Source organism: Nerophis ophidion, linkage group LG15 (assembly GCF_033978795.1).
Source record: "Nerophis ophidion isolate RoL-2023_Sa linkage group LG15, RoL_Noph_v1.0, whole genome shotgun sequence".
NCBI lineage: Eukaryota > Metazoa > Chordata > Actinopteri > Syngnathiformes > Syngnathidae > Nerophis > Nerophis ophidion.
The window spans coordinates 22711617-22728292 of record NC_084625.1 but is presented as its reverse complement, the minus strand read 5'-3'; the positions used below and the strand labels follow the sequence as shown (position 1 = coordinate 22728292).

The window sequence follows — 16676 nt, the reverse complement described above, 5'->3', positions numbered from 1 at the left end:
TGTTTGTTTTTTTGTGGGGGGTTTTGCCAGAGGTGTGCCTCCGCATTTTTTCAATGAAAACAAATATGCTTTGGGTCCAAAAAAGTTGAAAAACACTGCTTTACATTATTATATGACTTAATGCAGTGGTTCTCAAATGGGGGTACCCCTTACATACTTGCCAACCTTGAGACCTCCGATTTTGGGAGGTGGGGGGTGGGGCGTGTTTGGGGGCGTGGTTAGGAGTCAAGTATTTCATATGTATATATATATATATATATATATATATATATATATATATATATATATATACATATATATATATATATATATATATACATATATATATATATATATATAAGAAATACTTGATGTTCAATGAATTCTAGCTATTTATATATATTTATTTTATTATATATATATATATATATATATATATATATATATATATATATATATATATATATATATATATATATATATATATATAAAGAAACACTTGAATTTCAGTGTTCATTTATTTACACACACATAACACTCATATACTCATTGTTGAGTTAAGGGTTGAATTGTCCATCCTTCTTCTATTCTCCGTCACTATTTTTCAAACCATATGCATGTACAGTAGATGGCAGTATTGTCCTCTTTAAGAGTGTCACAACATTGCTGTTTATGGTAGACAAACTGCTTTGCGGTAAACGAAAACGTGACTGCTGTTGTTGTGTGTTGTTTACCGCGCTGTGAGGACGTTAATGAAACTACCTAACAATAAACCCACATAGGAAACCAAGAACTCGCCCTCGATCATTCTACAGTTATAACGTCATTGGGCAACCACGCTGTTTATATTGTGAAAACAGGCTGTCGACATGTCACTCAGGTCCGCAGGAGGGGAGCTGAAGTGGGCGTGGCCTCCTGCTCTGCCTGAATTTTGGGAGATTTTCGGGAGAAAATTTGTCCCGGGGGGTTTTCGGGAGAGGCGCTGAATTTCGGGAGTCTCCCGGAAAATCCGGGAGGGTTGGCAAGAATGACCCCTGGGGGTACTTGAATGTATGCCAAGGGATACGTGACATTTTTTTTTAAATATTCTAAAAATAGCAACAATTCAAAAATGCTTCATAAATATATTTATTGAATAATACTTCAACAAAATATGAATGTAAGTTCATAAAAAGTGAAAAAAAATTACAAAAATGCAATATTCAGTGTGGACAGCTAGATTTTTTGTGGACATGTTCCATAGATATTGATGTTAAAGATTTCCTTTTTTGTGAAGAAATGTTTAGAATGAAGTTCATGAATCCAGATGGATCTCTATTACAATCCCCAAAGAGGGCACTTTAAGTTGATGATTACTTCAATGTGTAAAAATCTTTATTTATAATTGAATCACATGTTTATTTTTCAACAAGTTTTTAGTTATTTTTATATATTTTTTTCCAAATAGTTCAAGACAGACCACAACAAATGAGCAATATTTTGCACTGTTATACAATTTAAAAAATCAGAAACTGATGACATAGTGCTGTATTTTACTTCATTCTCTCTTTTTTTCAACCAAAAATGCTTTGCTCTGATTAGGGGGTACTTGAATTAAAAAAAATGTTCAAAGGGGGTACATCACGGAAAAAAGGTTGAGAGCCACTGACTTAATGTGTTACTAGTATATCAGTAGTAATAGTATGTTAATATGATGTTACTTTTCGTGTAATCCCTTCTTAAATCTGTTAAATTCCACAGTTCAGGATCTGACCGCGTGTGCGCGCTTGCCTGCGGTGCGCGCTCGGTCTCCGGTTACTGGCAGCGTACCACGTGACCCGCCGCCTCCTTTAAAAAGAGTGCCGTCGCTGCTAAAGAGCTGCTAAATGCTTCCCACCGACTCCCGCGTGGAGCATTTTGACACCTCCTGCACATCAGGTGTCATAAAGTCCTGGAAGAAGACGTGGGAGGACTGAATCCTGGATGTTTGGGCACCAAGCCGGAGAACTGCCTGCAAACTTGGAAGTCCTTCTGATATCTTATCTGCTGCAAAGATGAGGCACGACTTCTTTGCCTTTCTCTTGCTGCCCTGTGCGATCTTCATCAGTACTACCAGTTCTACCACTGCTGCTGGACCTCTCTACAAGAACCGCTATGCTGGGTGAGTAAAGTCTTAGAGGAGCCCACCCCTGCACCCCCTCCTCCTTTCCATTGCTGTGTGGGACAGACTGGGATGAGATGCAATTGCAATCAGATGTTGTGTGCAAAGATCTTCTCATCCAGCAAGAACAAAGACGGGCTTCATGTTCTCCTTAGGGCAGGGGTCAGCAACCCGCGGCTCTTGAGCCGCATGCGGCTCTTTAGTGCCGCTCTTTGAGCATTTTTAAAAAAAAAGATTGAAAATGGAAAAAGATGGGGGGAAAAATATTATTTTGTTTTAGTATTTTTTTTGTTTGAGGACCAGGGACGTGCACATGATTATAGAGGGGCAGGGGCTCAAAGTCAGAAAAGGGCAGGAATTTTTTTTTTTGGTCCTATACACCAGTGGTTCTCAAATGGGGGTAGGCGTACCCCTGAGGGGTACTTGAAGGTATTTCAAGGGGTATGTGAGATTTTTTCAAAAATTTTCCAAAAATAACAACAATTCCAAAATCCTTTAAAAATATATTTATTGAATTAATACTTCAACAAAATATGAATGTAAGTTCATAAACTGTGAAAAAAAATACAACAATTCAATATTCAGTGTTGACAGACAAATTTTTTGTGGACATATTCCATAAATATTGATGCTAAAGATTTCTTTTTTTGTGAAGAAATGTTTAGAATTAAGTTCATGAATCCAGATGGATCTGTATTCCAATCCCCAAAGAGGGCACTTTAAGTTGATGATTACTTCTATGTGTAGAAATCTTTATTTATAATTGAATCACTTGTTTATTTTTCAACAAGTTTTTAGTTATTTTTATATCTTTTTTTCCAAATAGTTCAAGAAAGACCACTACAAATGAGCAATATTTTGCACAGTCGCCTAAAGCTATTACTGTATTCTAGTTTTTAGGGACCGATGTCCCAAAGGGACAGAGGACCCTATTTATTTTCTAGCGTTTTATTATTAGGGTCCGCCAGGCCCATTGCAATTATTCTTTATTATCATTCCGCCACCTCTTTGAGCTGTAATTTGACCCCCTTTACATGCTTCAAAACTCACCAAATTGGACACACACATCAGGACTGGCGAAAATTGCGATCTAATCAAAAAACCACACCCCAAAACTCAAAATTGCGCTCTAGAGCCCCCTAGGGAGAAAAACACAGACACATTTGCCTATAACTCCCAGTAGGAATGCCGTAGACACCTGAAATAAAAACCTCTATGTAGGGTGCTGTATTTTACTTCTTTATCTATTTTTTTCAACCAAAAATGCTTTGCTGTGATTAGGGGGTACTTGAATTAAAAAAAGGTTGAGAAACCACTGCTTTACACAGTATGGAAATTAATGTGATATTAAATTTGCTAATAGGAAGCTAACTACTTAGCTGTGTGTCCTTTGTGGGTAAAAGTGATTGCCATTTCTTTTGTGTCCACAAATTATTGTCATAATGAGTTAATTCACATTATCTTAGGCTTGGAAGACATAAAAAGCAACAAAACATTGGGTTATTATTAGGCTATTTATTGTTAAAGATAAGCACTTTAATATTGAACATTGAACAGTGCAACATGAACTTCGGAAAAAATTAAATAAATAAATACCCAAATGGAAAAAACTTCAATGTGAAAATCTGTCCTTCTTCCCTTAACTTGATGAAAACACCATTAAGTTGTAACTTATGGTCTTTCTCACTTAATGCTAAGACTAAACAACTGAAACGCAATACAACTTTATATCTAAACCTCTACTGTGAGAGAAATGTGATCCGCCGTAAACACAGTGCATTTTATTTTGAAAATTAACCTGGTGTTTTATTTTGTATTTTGTACACTTATTCCTGTCCCGCACGATCCGCTCTGCTCTGTGCGGAATTGATGTACCATGCTCAATTGATGCGCCGTGCTCCGACGTCCGGCAAAAACAGAAGCTGACACATTGAATAATAGAATAATACAGCGTTTTTCTGAAGTATTACCCATATTAGATGCTGACTAAGTGGACGGCGACTAGACCATACCTCACAGGTTCAAGCTGCTCCACTGTCACGTCTCCTCAGGCCGCAGTTGGCTCTCTCTCCTCTCTCACTCGTCCTCTCTCTGGCGGAAGCGCAGGCTCAAACAACCCGGTATTACATGAAAACGTGGAGTTTTTCTACCGCTGTTTTTTGTTGTTGTTTTTTTTGTTTTTTTTACATCCCTAACAGGAATTTATTATTGTTGTTTAAAAAAACAACAAAAAAACACACACACAGGCAGAGGGCACTTTTTAAGACAAGGCAAAAAAGGGCAGGGTCTTAAGCAGATGTTCAGATGTGAGGAGCTCCACAACCCGTGACGTCACGCGCATATCGTCTGCTACTTCCGGTACAGGTAAGGCTTTTTAATTAGCGACAAAAAGTTGCGAACTTTATTGTTGATGTTCTCTACTAAATTCTTTTAGCAAAAATATGGCAATATCACGAAATGATCAAGTATGACACAGAGAATGGACCTGCTATCCCCGTTTGAATAAGAAAATCTAATTTCAGTAGGCCTTTAATATTGTTGTGTGTATGCTTCACTGATGAGAGTATTTGGTGAACATCGTTTTTTCCTACTAATTTCAGCGGTTCTTGAACTCACCATAGTGTGGACTGTGACGCAACAGTTTGTTTATGTGTAGAATCTTCCACTCCTTCTAAGTCTCATTTTGTCCGCCAAAAGTTTTATGCTGTGCGTGAATGCACACAAGTGTGCTTTGTTGACGTTATTGACTTGTTGGAGTGCTAATCCGGCATATTTGGTCACTGCATGACTGCAAGCTAATCAATGCTAACATGCTATTTAGGCTAGCTGAATATACATATTGCATCATTATGCCTCGTTTGTAGGTGTATTTGAGCTAATTTAATATCCTTTATTTTTATCCTCTTTCTATATACCGTATTTCCTTGAATTGCCACCGGGGTGCCAATTAATTTAAAACCTCTTCTCACTCCTGCGCTTACCAAAGACATGCGGTAAAATAAGCATGCGCTAATTATTTTGAAACCTCTTCTCACTCCGGCACTTACCAAAGGTATGCAGTAAAAATTTTAGTGTGATGTAAGCTTGAACCTTAAATCCTACTGAATAACTCTTAATCTTCTTCCCTTTATGCGATTTCAAATTACCGGTATTGAAATCACCCTCCTCCATTTTGAAAATGACGACACGGGAAGCGTCACTCGTGACGTCACGAGTTTGACCAGGGGGTAATACTAAGCATGTGCTAATTATTTTGGGAAGCGAGTTTGACTCGGCAGTAATTCAAGTCAGGCACATACTATATGCCTTGCGGCAATTCAAGGAAATACGGTAATTTAGTTTTGCATGTCTCATGACACATTATCTGTATGTAATTGTGGCTGCATTTCTGATAGTTGTTTGTGTGCCATGTTGTTCCAGACCACAGCAAACAATACCTAGCTTGTCAAAATGTTTTAATAAATCCATTAAATGAAGACAACCTGCCGTTTCCTTTAACATTAATACCTTTGGCCAGTAATTTCCAGGAGTTACCTCACCTTCTAAGTAACCTCTGATTTACCAATGTTGTAAAAAGGTGTAGAATAAATATTGCATTTCAACATTTCTGTCAACGAAGATTTGCTTCAGCCTGCAACACATAGTCATTTTGATAGTAGGCTATTATAGCTAATATAGAAACTTCAGTATAAGACTTATATAAGACTTTTCATTTTTTGCGGCTCCAGACAGATTTGTTTTTTGTATTTTTGGTCCGATATGGTTCTTTTAACGTTTTGGGTTGCCAACCCCTGCCTTAGGGACTTAAGACATAGGAGCAGGGGTCTGAGACACGTGGCCCGCGCGCCAATTGCGGCCCGCGAGATGTTATTTTGCAGCCCCCACCTTGATATGAAAGTTTAATGTTAGTAAGGCCCGCAAGTTTTATATGAATGGCACTTGACAGCGTTGTGTGCGTAGCTGAAAGAATCTACCAATCCTGGTGTGGTATGTGGCTCTCGAGGGCCGAACATTGACGTCACTTGCGTGATGCAAGCAGAGAAACGTTTTGCCGCTTTTCCACTAGACCCTCATGCGCTCTTCCTCCCTCTCTCGCTCCCTCCCCCGGCGCCGCTGTTACAGTCCGGGCCGGAGAGACGAGCTTGTCCGGTAGCTTCCGAAGCACTCTGCCAAAGGACCGAGAGACAATACAAAAATGTGGTGCACTGGACCCCAGCACTGATACTCCGACGGAGTCGCTGGGCGAATCGGACGAGTAACACATTAGTCGTGATGTTAGCCCGTTTGGGGCTAATTGTGCTACCGTAACTGTGAACTCCATAGCGTGCTCAAAACCGCATTCTAGCTGCCGACGTGTTGCATGCTGGGTAGTGTAGTTCTTATATTCCTTAGCTCATAACATCACAGTAAGTCTGTGTACAGATGGTTGCTGACTGGAGAAATCGAATTATTATTGTCATTACTTATGACTGATTTCTTTACCTAATTGTCATTTTGTTCATTTATATTTTGATTTTCTTTTGTGTTGAAAATAAAAATAAAGACATTTAAAAAAAAAAAATATATATATATATATATATATATATATATATATATTAATTTCTTCAGGCCCAACCTCACCCAGACTCTGCATCCAGTGGCCCCCAGGTAAATTGAGTTTGAGACCCCTGCCCAAGAGTGAGTTCGGGCACCATGCAGTCCGTTTCTGTCCTTTTTGCAATTATAGCAAAAAATAAACCATTCCGGGGTCAAAATTTACGTTAACCTCATACGTTTGTTTACATATTTTTTTAATTTTTTTCTCTTTGCTATTTGGGCTTATTGGACCCTAATTAAATAATTAAAAATCATCTTTTCATATGATGTACTTCATCCATAAGTAACAAACGTGTACTTCATGTGTAGTGACATGCTAATTTATTTTTTTAAACTATTTTTTTTTCCAAATTCCATTGTATGTTATACTCTTCTGACACCACCAGATAGCAGTATAAGTGTCCATAAGTGGGAATAAGACCCCAATTCAGGAGTGTACACAATTTTGGAAATAAGAGTTAAAAGGTGCTGTCCACACATGTGGCCACTAAGGCCTTTAGACGTTAAGTCAGGGGACGGCAACCCAAAATGTTGAAAAAGCCATATTGGACCAAAATAGAAATCTGTCTGGTGCCACAAAAAATGTAAAGCAGGGGTGTCAAACTCATTTTAGATCGGGGGCCACGTAGAGAAAAGTCTACTCTCAAATAGGCCAGACTGGTACGATCACGGCACGATAACTTAAAAACAAAAACAACTTCAGATTGTTTTCTTTGTTTAGAAATATAACAAGCACATTCTGAAATTGTACAAATCATAATGTTGTTGTTGTTTTTTTACACTAATTAATATTATTCCACCTTTATTTGTTGTTATTTATACTTTCTGAAAACATTTTGTGATAATGTTCATCAGTCAACACAATGGTGTTAATTTTCAATCTATCAAGATGAAAAAAATAATATCAAAATCAAATTACAGGATGTTATTTATGTAGTTTGATCATTTTCCTCGACTGGTGCCCCCCCCCCCCCAAGGTTTCTCATTGTTATCCCATTGGGTTGAGTTTTTTCTTGCCCTGATGTGAAATCAGAGCCGAGGATGTCGTTGTGGCTTGTGCAGCCCTTTGAGACACTCGTGATTTAGGGCTATATAAATAAACATTGATTGATACATATGTAGCATTATCTACAAGGATACAAAGAATTGCTCTTGCAACATCTAGTGGACACATTTAGAACAGCAGTTTCTTTCATTCAAAAATTTCAGCTCCTTTTTCTACTTAGCAAACTCATTCCGTGGGCCAGATAAAACATGTTCGCGGGCCTGACACTCCTGATGTAAAGCCTTATATAAGTGTTATAATGAAGGCAACACATGATGTAAGTGTCTATATTAGCTATATTAGCCTACTATCAAAATGACTATGTGTCGCAGGCTGATGCAAATCTTCGTTGAAAGAAATGTTTTGAACTGTTCTTGTAACATTGTGTTGTTTTTTTCTATGAAATAAAATCTAACTATTTTGTCAACATATAACTAGAGATGTCTGATAATATGGGACTGCCGATATTATCGGCCGATAAATGCTTTAAAATGTAATATCGGAAATCATTGGTATCAGTTTCAAAAAGTAAAATGTATTACTTTTTAAAATGCCATTGTGTGCACAGATGTAGGGGGAGGTACAGAGCGCTAATAAACCTTAAAGGCACTTCCTTTGCGTGACGGCCCAATCACATAATACCTACGGCTTTTCACACACACGTGAATGCAACGCATACTTGGTCAACAACCATACAGGTCACACTGAGGGTGGCCGTATAAAAAACTTTAACACTGTTACACATATGCACCACACTGTGAACCCACACCAAAAAAAAATGACAAACACATTTTGGGAGAACATCCGCACCGTAACACAACATAAACACAACAGAACAAATACACGGAACCCCTTGCAGCACTAACTCTTCCGGGACACTACAATATCCCATGAGCATGGGGACGGCGTGGCGAAGTTGGGAGAGTGGCTGTGCCAGCAATCTGAGGGTTACTGGTTCAATCCCCACCTTCTACCATCCTAGTCATGTCCGTTGTGTCCTTGGGCAAGACAATTCACCCTTGCTTCTGATGGGTTCTGGTTAGTGCCTTGCATGGCAGCTCCCGCCATCAGTGTGTGAATGTGTGTGTGAATGGGTGAATGTGGAAATACTGTCAAAGCACTTTGGGCTCCTTAAAAAGGGTTAGAAAAACGCTATACAAGTACAACCATTTACCATGAGCATGTCCCAATTTCCAAGCTGCTGTTTTGAGGCATGTTAAAAAAAATAATGCACTTTGTGACTTGAATAATAAATATGTCAGTGCCATGTTGGCATTTTTTTCCATTACTTGAGTTGATTTATTTTGGAAAACCTTGCTGTATTGTTTAATGCATCCAGCGGGGCGTCACAACAAAATTAGCCATAATAATGTGTTAATTCCACGACTGTATGTATCGGTATCGGTTGATATCGGTATAGGTAATTAAGAGTTGGACAATATTGGATTATCGGATATCGGCAAAAAAGCCACTATCAGACATCTCTACATATAACTTAATTTCTCACTATCATACAACTGCTTTATGGCAACTTTTTTCTCGTAACATTCCGACTTTGTCTTCGTAAAATTTACTTTCTAAAAAAAAAAAAGGTTGTGGTTGTGGTGGTTTTTTGAGCACCCGACAATATAGTCCTGAATAGTCCCACTCCTTGCTTCAGCTACATGCAGGATTCTCACAGGAGTGAGGCCAAAACACAACCTTACCTACTGTACCAGTGTTCTGTGTTTAACTAATTTCACTTGATCAAACCTTTTCCTATGTAAAAGTACAAACCCCGTTTCCATATGAGTTGGGAAATTGTGTTAGATGTAAATATAAACGGAATACAAAAATTTGCAAATCCTTTTCAGCCCATATTCAATTGAATGCACTACAAAGACAATATATTTGATGTTCAAACTCATCAACTTTATTTTTTTTTTGCAAATAATAATTAACTTACGAATTTCATGGCTGCAACACGTGCCAAAGTAGTTGGGAAAGGGCATGTTCACCACTGTGTTACATCACCTTTTCTTTTAACAACACTCAATAAATGTTTGGGAACTGAGGAAAACTAATTGTTGAAGCTTTGAAAGTGGAATTCTTTCCCATTCTTGTTTTATGTAGAGCTTCAGTCGTTCAACAGTCCGGCGTCTCCACTGTCGTATTTTACGCTTCATAATGCGCCACACATTTTTGATGGAAGACAGGTCTGGACTGAAAGCGGGCCAGGAAAATACCCGCACTCTTTTTTTCCAAAGCCACACTGTAGTAACACGTGCTAAATGTGGGTTGGCATTGTCTTGCTGAAATAAGCAGGGGCGTCCATGATGAGGTTGCTTGGATGACAACATATGTTGCTCCAAAACCTGTATGTACCTTTCAGCATTTATGGTGCCTTCACAGATGTGTAAGTTACCCATGCCTTGGGCACTAATGCACCCCCATACCATCACAGATGCTGGCTTTTGAACTTTGCGTCGATAACAGTCTGGATGGTTCGCTTCCCCCTTTGGTCCGGATGACAAAAACAATTTCAAATGTGGACTCGTCAGACCACAGAACACTTTGTATCAGTCCATCTTAGATGATCTCGGGCCCAGAGAAGCCGGCTGCGTTTCTGGATGTTGTTGATAAATGGCTTTCGCTTTGCATAATAGAGCTTTAACTTGCAATTACAGATGTAGTGACAAACTGTATTTAGTGACAGTGGTTTTCTGAAGTGTTCCTGAGCCCATGTGGTGATATCCTTTAGAGATTGATGTCAGTTTTTGATACAGTCCCATCTGAGGTATCGAAGGTCACGGTCATTCAATGTTGGTTTCTGGCCATGCCGCTTACGTGGAGTGATTTCTCCAGATTCTCTGAACCTTTTGATGATATTATGGAGCGTAGATGTTGAAATCCCTAAATTTCTTGCAATTGCACTTTGAGAAACGTTGTTCTTAAATTGTTTGACTCTTTGCTCACGCAGTTGTGGACAAAGGGATGTACCTCGCCCCATCCTTTCTTGTGAAAGACTGAGCATTTTTTGGGAAGCTGTTTTTATACCCAATCATGGCACCCACCTGTTCCCAATTAGCCTGCGCACCTGTGAGATGTTCCAAATAAGTGTTTGATGAGCATTCCTCAACTTTATCAGTATTTCTTGCCACCTCTCCCAACTTCTTTGTCACGTGTTGCTGGCATCAAATTCTAAAGTTAATGATTATTTGTAAAAAACAAACAAACATGTTTATTAGTTTGAACTTAAAATATGCTGTCTTTGTAGCATATTCAACTGAATATGGGTTGAAAATGATTTGCAAATCATTGTATTCCGTTTATATTTACATCTAACACACTTTCCCAACTCATATGGAAACGGCGTTTGTATGCAGGATTCCTGCTGATATCAAATTGGATCAATATAGATATCAACCAATACTCTGTATCGGTATCGTATCGGAAGTGATGACGTTGCATCAGGACATGCCTTACACACACTTACTACTCTTTTGATGCGCACTGAACTTAAAGCGCAATTCAGGTATTTGGTATGACGGTTGCAAAAAATCCAAAAACAACATACAGTATATGTGCCGACAGTATAACGTTTTCGTCAAAAGAGCTTTTTGATAAAGAGGAGTCTTTGCTAGAGGACTATTTCCTTGTTGGTATGGAGGCAACATATATTTTGGCCTGAAGTCAAAATAATGCAGCAGGAAGAGCGCATAACTATTAAACACAAACCCACCATTTACTGTAGAGGGTCAGCTCTTTTACGACCGCACTGTCCTCAGATACGTGTTCATACATGGACGGTGACAGTGGGGAAGGAGCAGACTCGAAGACGCTCGCTAGATCTGCTTCCAAAACAGAGGAGGAACATGAGAAGAAGCCAGCTGCAGTAACACAATCTCATAATAACGCCTCCCGTCTGTCATCAAACATGCATCTCAAGTATAGGACAAGCTTATAGGAACTCAACACCTTCTTTTTCTTCTTGCAGCGATCAGGTCTTCAGGATAACCCCGAGTAATGACCAGGAGGTGCACGCGCTCACCAACATTCTGGAACACATCAAGGTGGGCTCTGCCGTTTATGTTCTGTTAAGAGCTCATCTTATTGTGACATCGACAGGAAGTGACAAAGTGGAGGAACATTTGCTGTTGCTTTTACAAGTACTCATTAACCCTTGTGTGCTGTTTGGGTCTGTGAGACCCCTTTTAATTTTATTAATAAAAGTAAAATGATACAATTCAATAATTTTTCAAACTAAGACTCACTGACTTTGGCTCACTTTCTGTGAAGAACATATATCAGAATACATATTTAATGACCACACACCATACACCCCCTATACACATTTCTATTACATATAAGATGTCCAGGTCCACTGGACGCAGGGCAAACAGAAGCATGGAAATTGATGTTCTGTGTAACACATTGAATTACCATGAATTGATTAACGTGGACCCCGACTTAAACACGTTGAAAAACTTATTCGGGTGTCACCATTTAGTGGTCAATTGTACAGAATATGTACTGTACTGTGCAATCTACTAATAAAAGTTTCAATCAATCAATCAATCAATCAATCAATCAATCAAACACACACACACACACTCAGCAGGCCTAGACAGGAGGAGGACAGAGTTTCGGTACACAGAACATCAGAGGGTCAAATGTGCGAGAAAATGAGAGCAGACAGTGTTGACTAACAATGTTGCAACCTTGTGTGGGAACCCCAGGTGTAGAAACACAAAAGAACAATCCCTGTGGGATGCAGAAACTGTCAGCGAAATTTTCCGTGCAATGTTCATATTGTTGTTACTCAGCCAGTGTTTGTGGGTCTGATGGACCCGTTGCATTTTGTGGCGTTTAATCACTTTTATGTTAAAATACTGAACAGATGTTCAGTATTTTGACATAAAAGCGTTTGATTTTGAGGTATTAAAAGCCACAACATTTTATGTTAAAATACTGAACAGATGTTTACCTTATCCCATTAAAAATCTGTTCAGTATTTTAACATAAAAGTGTTTGAGTGTGAGGCATTAAAAGCCACAAAATGCAACGGGTCCGTCAGACCCACAAACGCTGGCTAAGTAACACAATATGAACGTTGCACAAGGGTTAAGGGGTCAAACTAATTTTAATACATGAATAAGTTTGTTTTTTTTAAAAAGAGGTCATCATTTTGCTTTACCTGACTCATACTGACTCGAGAAAAAAAAGTTGTGAGTATCTTAATACTATGCAAAATGTGCGAAGTCACAAGAATAGAAGTGGTCATTGCAAGAAAGCGACATATAGTCAAGGGAATAAAGTGGTGACACCTGCCAAAAAGGTTGGAATGCTGAATTTTTCCATAAATTATCACATTGTTTTTGTAATACTGTACTCATATTTTTCTTTCTGAAAATTTCTGTGAATGTATTGACATTATCATTTTCTAACATGCTCATAAAATTGTGACTTTATTTTTGTGAAAATCTGTGGTTTTCTAGAATAAAATAGCAGAATAGAATAGAATGGACTTTATCGTCATTATATTTGCATATAATGAGATTCAGGACTCCCAACTTAAGGTGCGGTAGTGGGAACAAATATGGGGTAAAAATAAATTACACAAGAGGTAATAAAGATAAAACTAAGATTTGAAATAAACAGACTACTATACAATAAAAATAATAGGCAATCCTGTACAATATACAAAACACTATACAAATACAAAATACAGTACAATATACAGAACAAGACAAGAGTACCGGACTAATAAATAACAATCAGTGTCGGATGTATTGCACTCGAAGGGTAATATTGCACAGTATGGTTTAGGGTAGGATATTGTTTAGGTGTGAATTATTTATTAATACAACGTATTTAATATCTGTTTTTTTGGGGGGGAAATTGCTGGCTTTTTACTGTATTCCACATGTATTTAATAATGCTGCAAAAAATACAATAAACTACTGCGTCAGTTCCATGGTATTTCGGCGCCATGCTTTTTTTTTTTTTTTTTTTTACATATTTCAATAAAATGACAGCTTTATTTGCGTAAAAGCATATGTTTTTCTTGATATACGATATACATTTTTCTTCTAAAATGATTAAATTTTCTCAGAAATTGCTATCTTCCAATCTTTTTCCATAACTAATTTCATAATAGTACACAATTTTTCTCCTAAATCATCATAAAAATACTGAGGTGTTATTCTTATATTTTTAACACATTTTGTAAATTATAACTTTATTTGTGTAAAAATACAATTTTTAAATTTTTTTTTTTAGAAATTGCATTTTTTTTTTCGGCATTATTTTTCATAATACTAAAAAAAACATTTCACCTATGCTATGATGTGAATTTACATGCATAGAAATGTTTTTTTTTTGGCAGGTAACAATTCAAGTTTTTTCTTGTAAAAAATATAAAAATTTTGGAAATTGCTGGGGGTTTTCCCTAATTAACATATTTCTCTGAAATTACTCTTCTGTAACTTTTTTCCACAATTATTTTTATATTTCTATACATTTGTATCTCATAAAATTATGGCACAATCCCCATAATAGTTTGAGGTTTGAACACATTATTGTAATATTACAACTTCATTTGTGTCAAAGATAAAACATTTTTGGGAAGCATTCAACTTTGTTTTTGTTAAATAATAAAATAAAATGTTATCCATCATGTTTTTTGTTTTTTTGTTGTAATTTCACAGTTATTTTTACAAAAGTACTATTTATTAGTCATAAATTAAAAGTAGAAAATGGATGGATGGATGGAATATATTGACCATTTCTTATTTTTTGAACACATTTATCTAATATTACGACTTTGTAAGAATGAGGTTTTTCTCGTACCAATGCAACATTTTTTTTTTGCAAAATTATTGATTTCTTAGAAATGTACATGTATTTTTCTTGTGATTATTTTCTTCATGCGCGTCAAAAAATATTTTTTGGCAACGATTAATTTTTTTTCTCGTAAAATTATAAAAAAGTTCTGGGAAATTGTGTATATTTTTTGTGAATTCGTTTTAACAACAATATTAATTATTTATCATAAATTATGATCCATAATATGTTTACATTTTCCTCTAATTTTTAACACATTTTCATATTATGACTTTTTTAAAGTAACATGTTTTCTTTTTTTGTAATAAATCTTTCTTCACAAAAATGTTGCTTTTTACTAAGAAACTGCTAGTTGTTATTGTAGAAGAGTATTACACATGTACAGTACAGTGGGGCAAAAAAGTATTTAGTCAGCCACCGATTGTGCAAGTTCTCCCACTTAAAAAGATGACAGAGGTCTGTAATTTTCATCATAGGTACACTTCAACTGTGAGAGACAGTATGTGGAAAAAAATCCCATTGTAGGAATTTTAAAGAATTTATTTGTAAATTATGGTGGAAAATAAGTATTTGGTCAACCATTCAAAGCTGTCACTGATGGAAGGAGGTTTTGGCTCAAATTCTCACGATAAATGGCCCCATTCATTCTTTCCTTAACACGGATCAATCATCCTGTCCCCTTAGCAGAAAAACAGACCCAAAGCATGATGTTTCCACCCCCATGCTTCACAGTAGGTATGGTGTTCTTGGGATGCAACTCAGTATTCTTCTTCCTCCAAACACGACGAGTTGAGTTTATACCAAAAAGTTCTATTTTGGTTTCATCTGACCACATGACATTCTTCCAATCCTCTCCTGTATCATCCACGTATCCATTTTGGTATAAACATAACTGGTCGCGTTTGGAGGAAGAAGAATACTGAGTTGCATCCCAAGAACACCAGACCTACTGTGAAGCATGGGGGTGGAAACGTCATGCTTTTGGGGCTGTTTTTCTGCTAAGGGGACAGGACGATTGATCCGTGTTAAGGAAAGAATGAATGGGGCCATGTATCGTGAGATTTTGAGCCAAAACCTCCTTCCATCAGTGAGAGCTTTGAATGGTTGACCAAATACTTATTTTCCACCATCATTTACATATAAATTCTTTGAAATTCCTACAATGTGAATTTTTTTTTTACATTCTGTCTCTCACAGTTGAAGTGTACCTATGATGAAAATTACAGACCTCTGTCATCATTTTAGGTGGGAGAACTTGCACAATCTGTGGCTGACTAAATACTTTTTTGCCCCACTGTATTTTCCTAATGCTACAAGTACAAATTCTCATAAATCTAAAACCGCTACAGGGCAAATATGTGTAATTTTAAAAAGTATTTTTCACTTTACAGGCATTCAACAGATAGAATGTGTTGTTTCGCCACAGTGCTGCGAGGTGAACCATGGCGGCGGCGGTTAGTGTTTGGACAGCTGTAGACGCGTGTTTTCATTAGCTCATGGCCACACTGCAACGCCTCCGGTGCCGGTGGCAAAGTTTTTAGTGTCAGACAAGGCAGGGCGGAAAGAAGCCATGCCAAATAACTCCACATACAAATACTTTGGAATGTAATTTGTCACACTTCAAAGTCATCTACTGAGCATTAGAGAGTCGAGTACGTGTAATGTGGGATGACAGTCAGTCACATACTATCACCCACATGCAGCTTTTATTGAACAATAAACTCTTCCATTTCCTGCTTTTGCGCACACCCACAAATGAATTTATTGCTACTCCATACCAGGCAAACACTAACTGTGGCACCAAAAGGAAAAAGGCCACAAAACATCAAGCATATAGAATGACAGAATTGGTGAATGGCGTAATAAAGCATGGTCGATTGCTTTTTTGGCGCCTTCTTTCTGACAAAAAGCAACTTTGTGTTCCAGTTTGAATACACATTTCAATTAAGCTGGCGTGCTTTTTGCAATCCATTACAGCAAAGTGACACATTAACAAGCATGTGTGCCAGCTTGTCTCTGTTTTCATGCTGCAATGAATGAATGCCAGCTGGCACCTTAAGAATAGACACAAACTGCTACACTATTTACATA

At 37.4% G+C, this 16676-nt stretch overlaps 1 protein-coding gene across 2 annotated transcripts in view; it reads left to right on the top strand.

Annotated features, from left to right (window-relative positions):
- Positions 1-1764: 1764 nt before the first annotated feature.
- LOC133569479 (carboxypeptidase A6-like) overlaps positions 1765-16676 on the top strand; it is a 35659-nt gene continuing 20747 nt past the window's right edge. For both annotated transcript variants that reach the window (XM_061921847.1, XM_061921848.1), the window contains exons 1-2: positions 1765-2119; positions 11737-11812. In XM_061921847.1, coding sequence (XP_061777831.1) covers positions 2013-2119; positions 11737-11812 — 183 coding nt within the window. In that variant the 5' untranslated portion in view covers positions 1765-2012. The remainder of the gene's footprint in view (positions 2120-11736; positions 11813-16676) is intronic.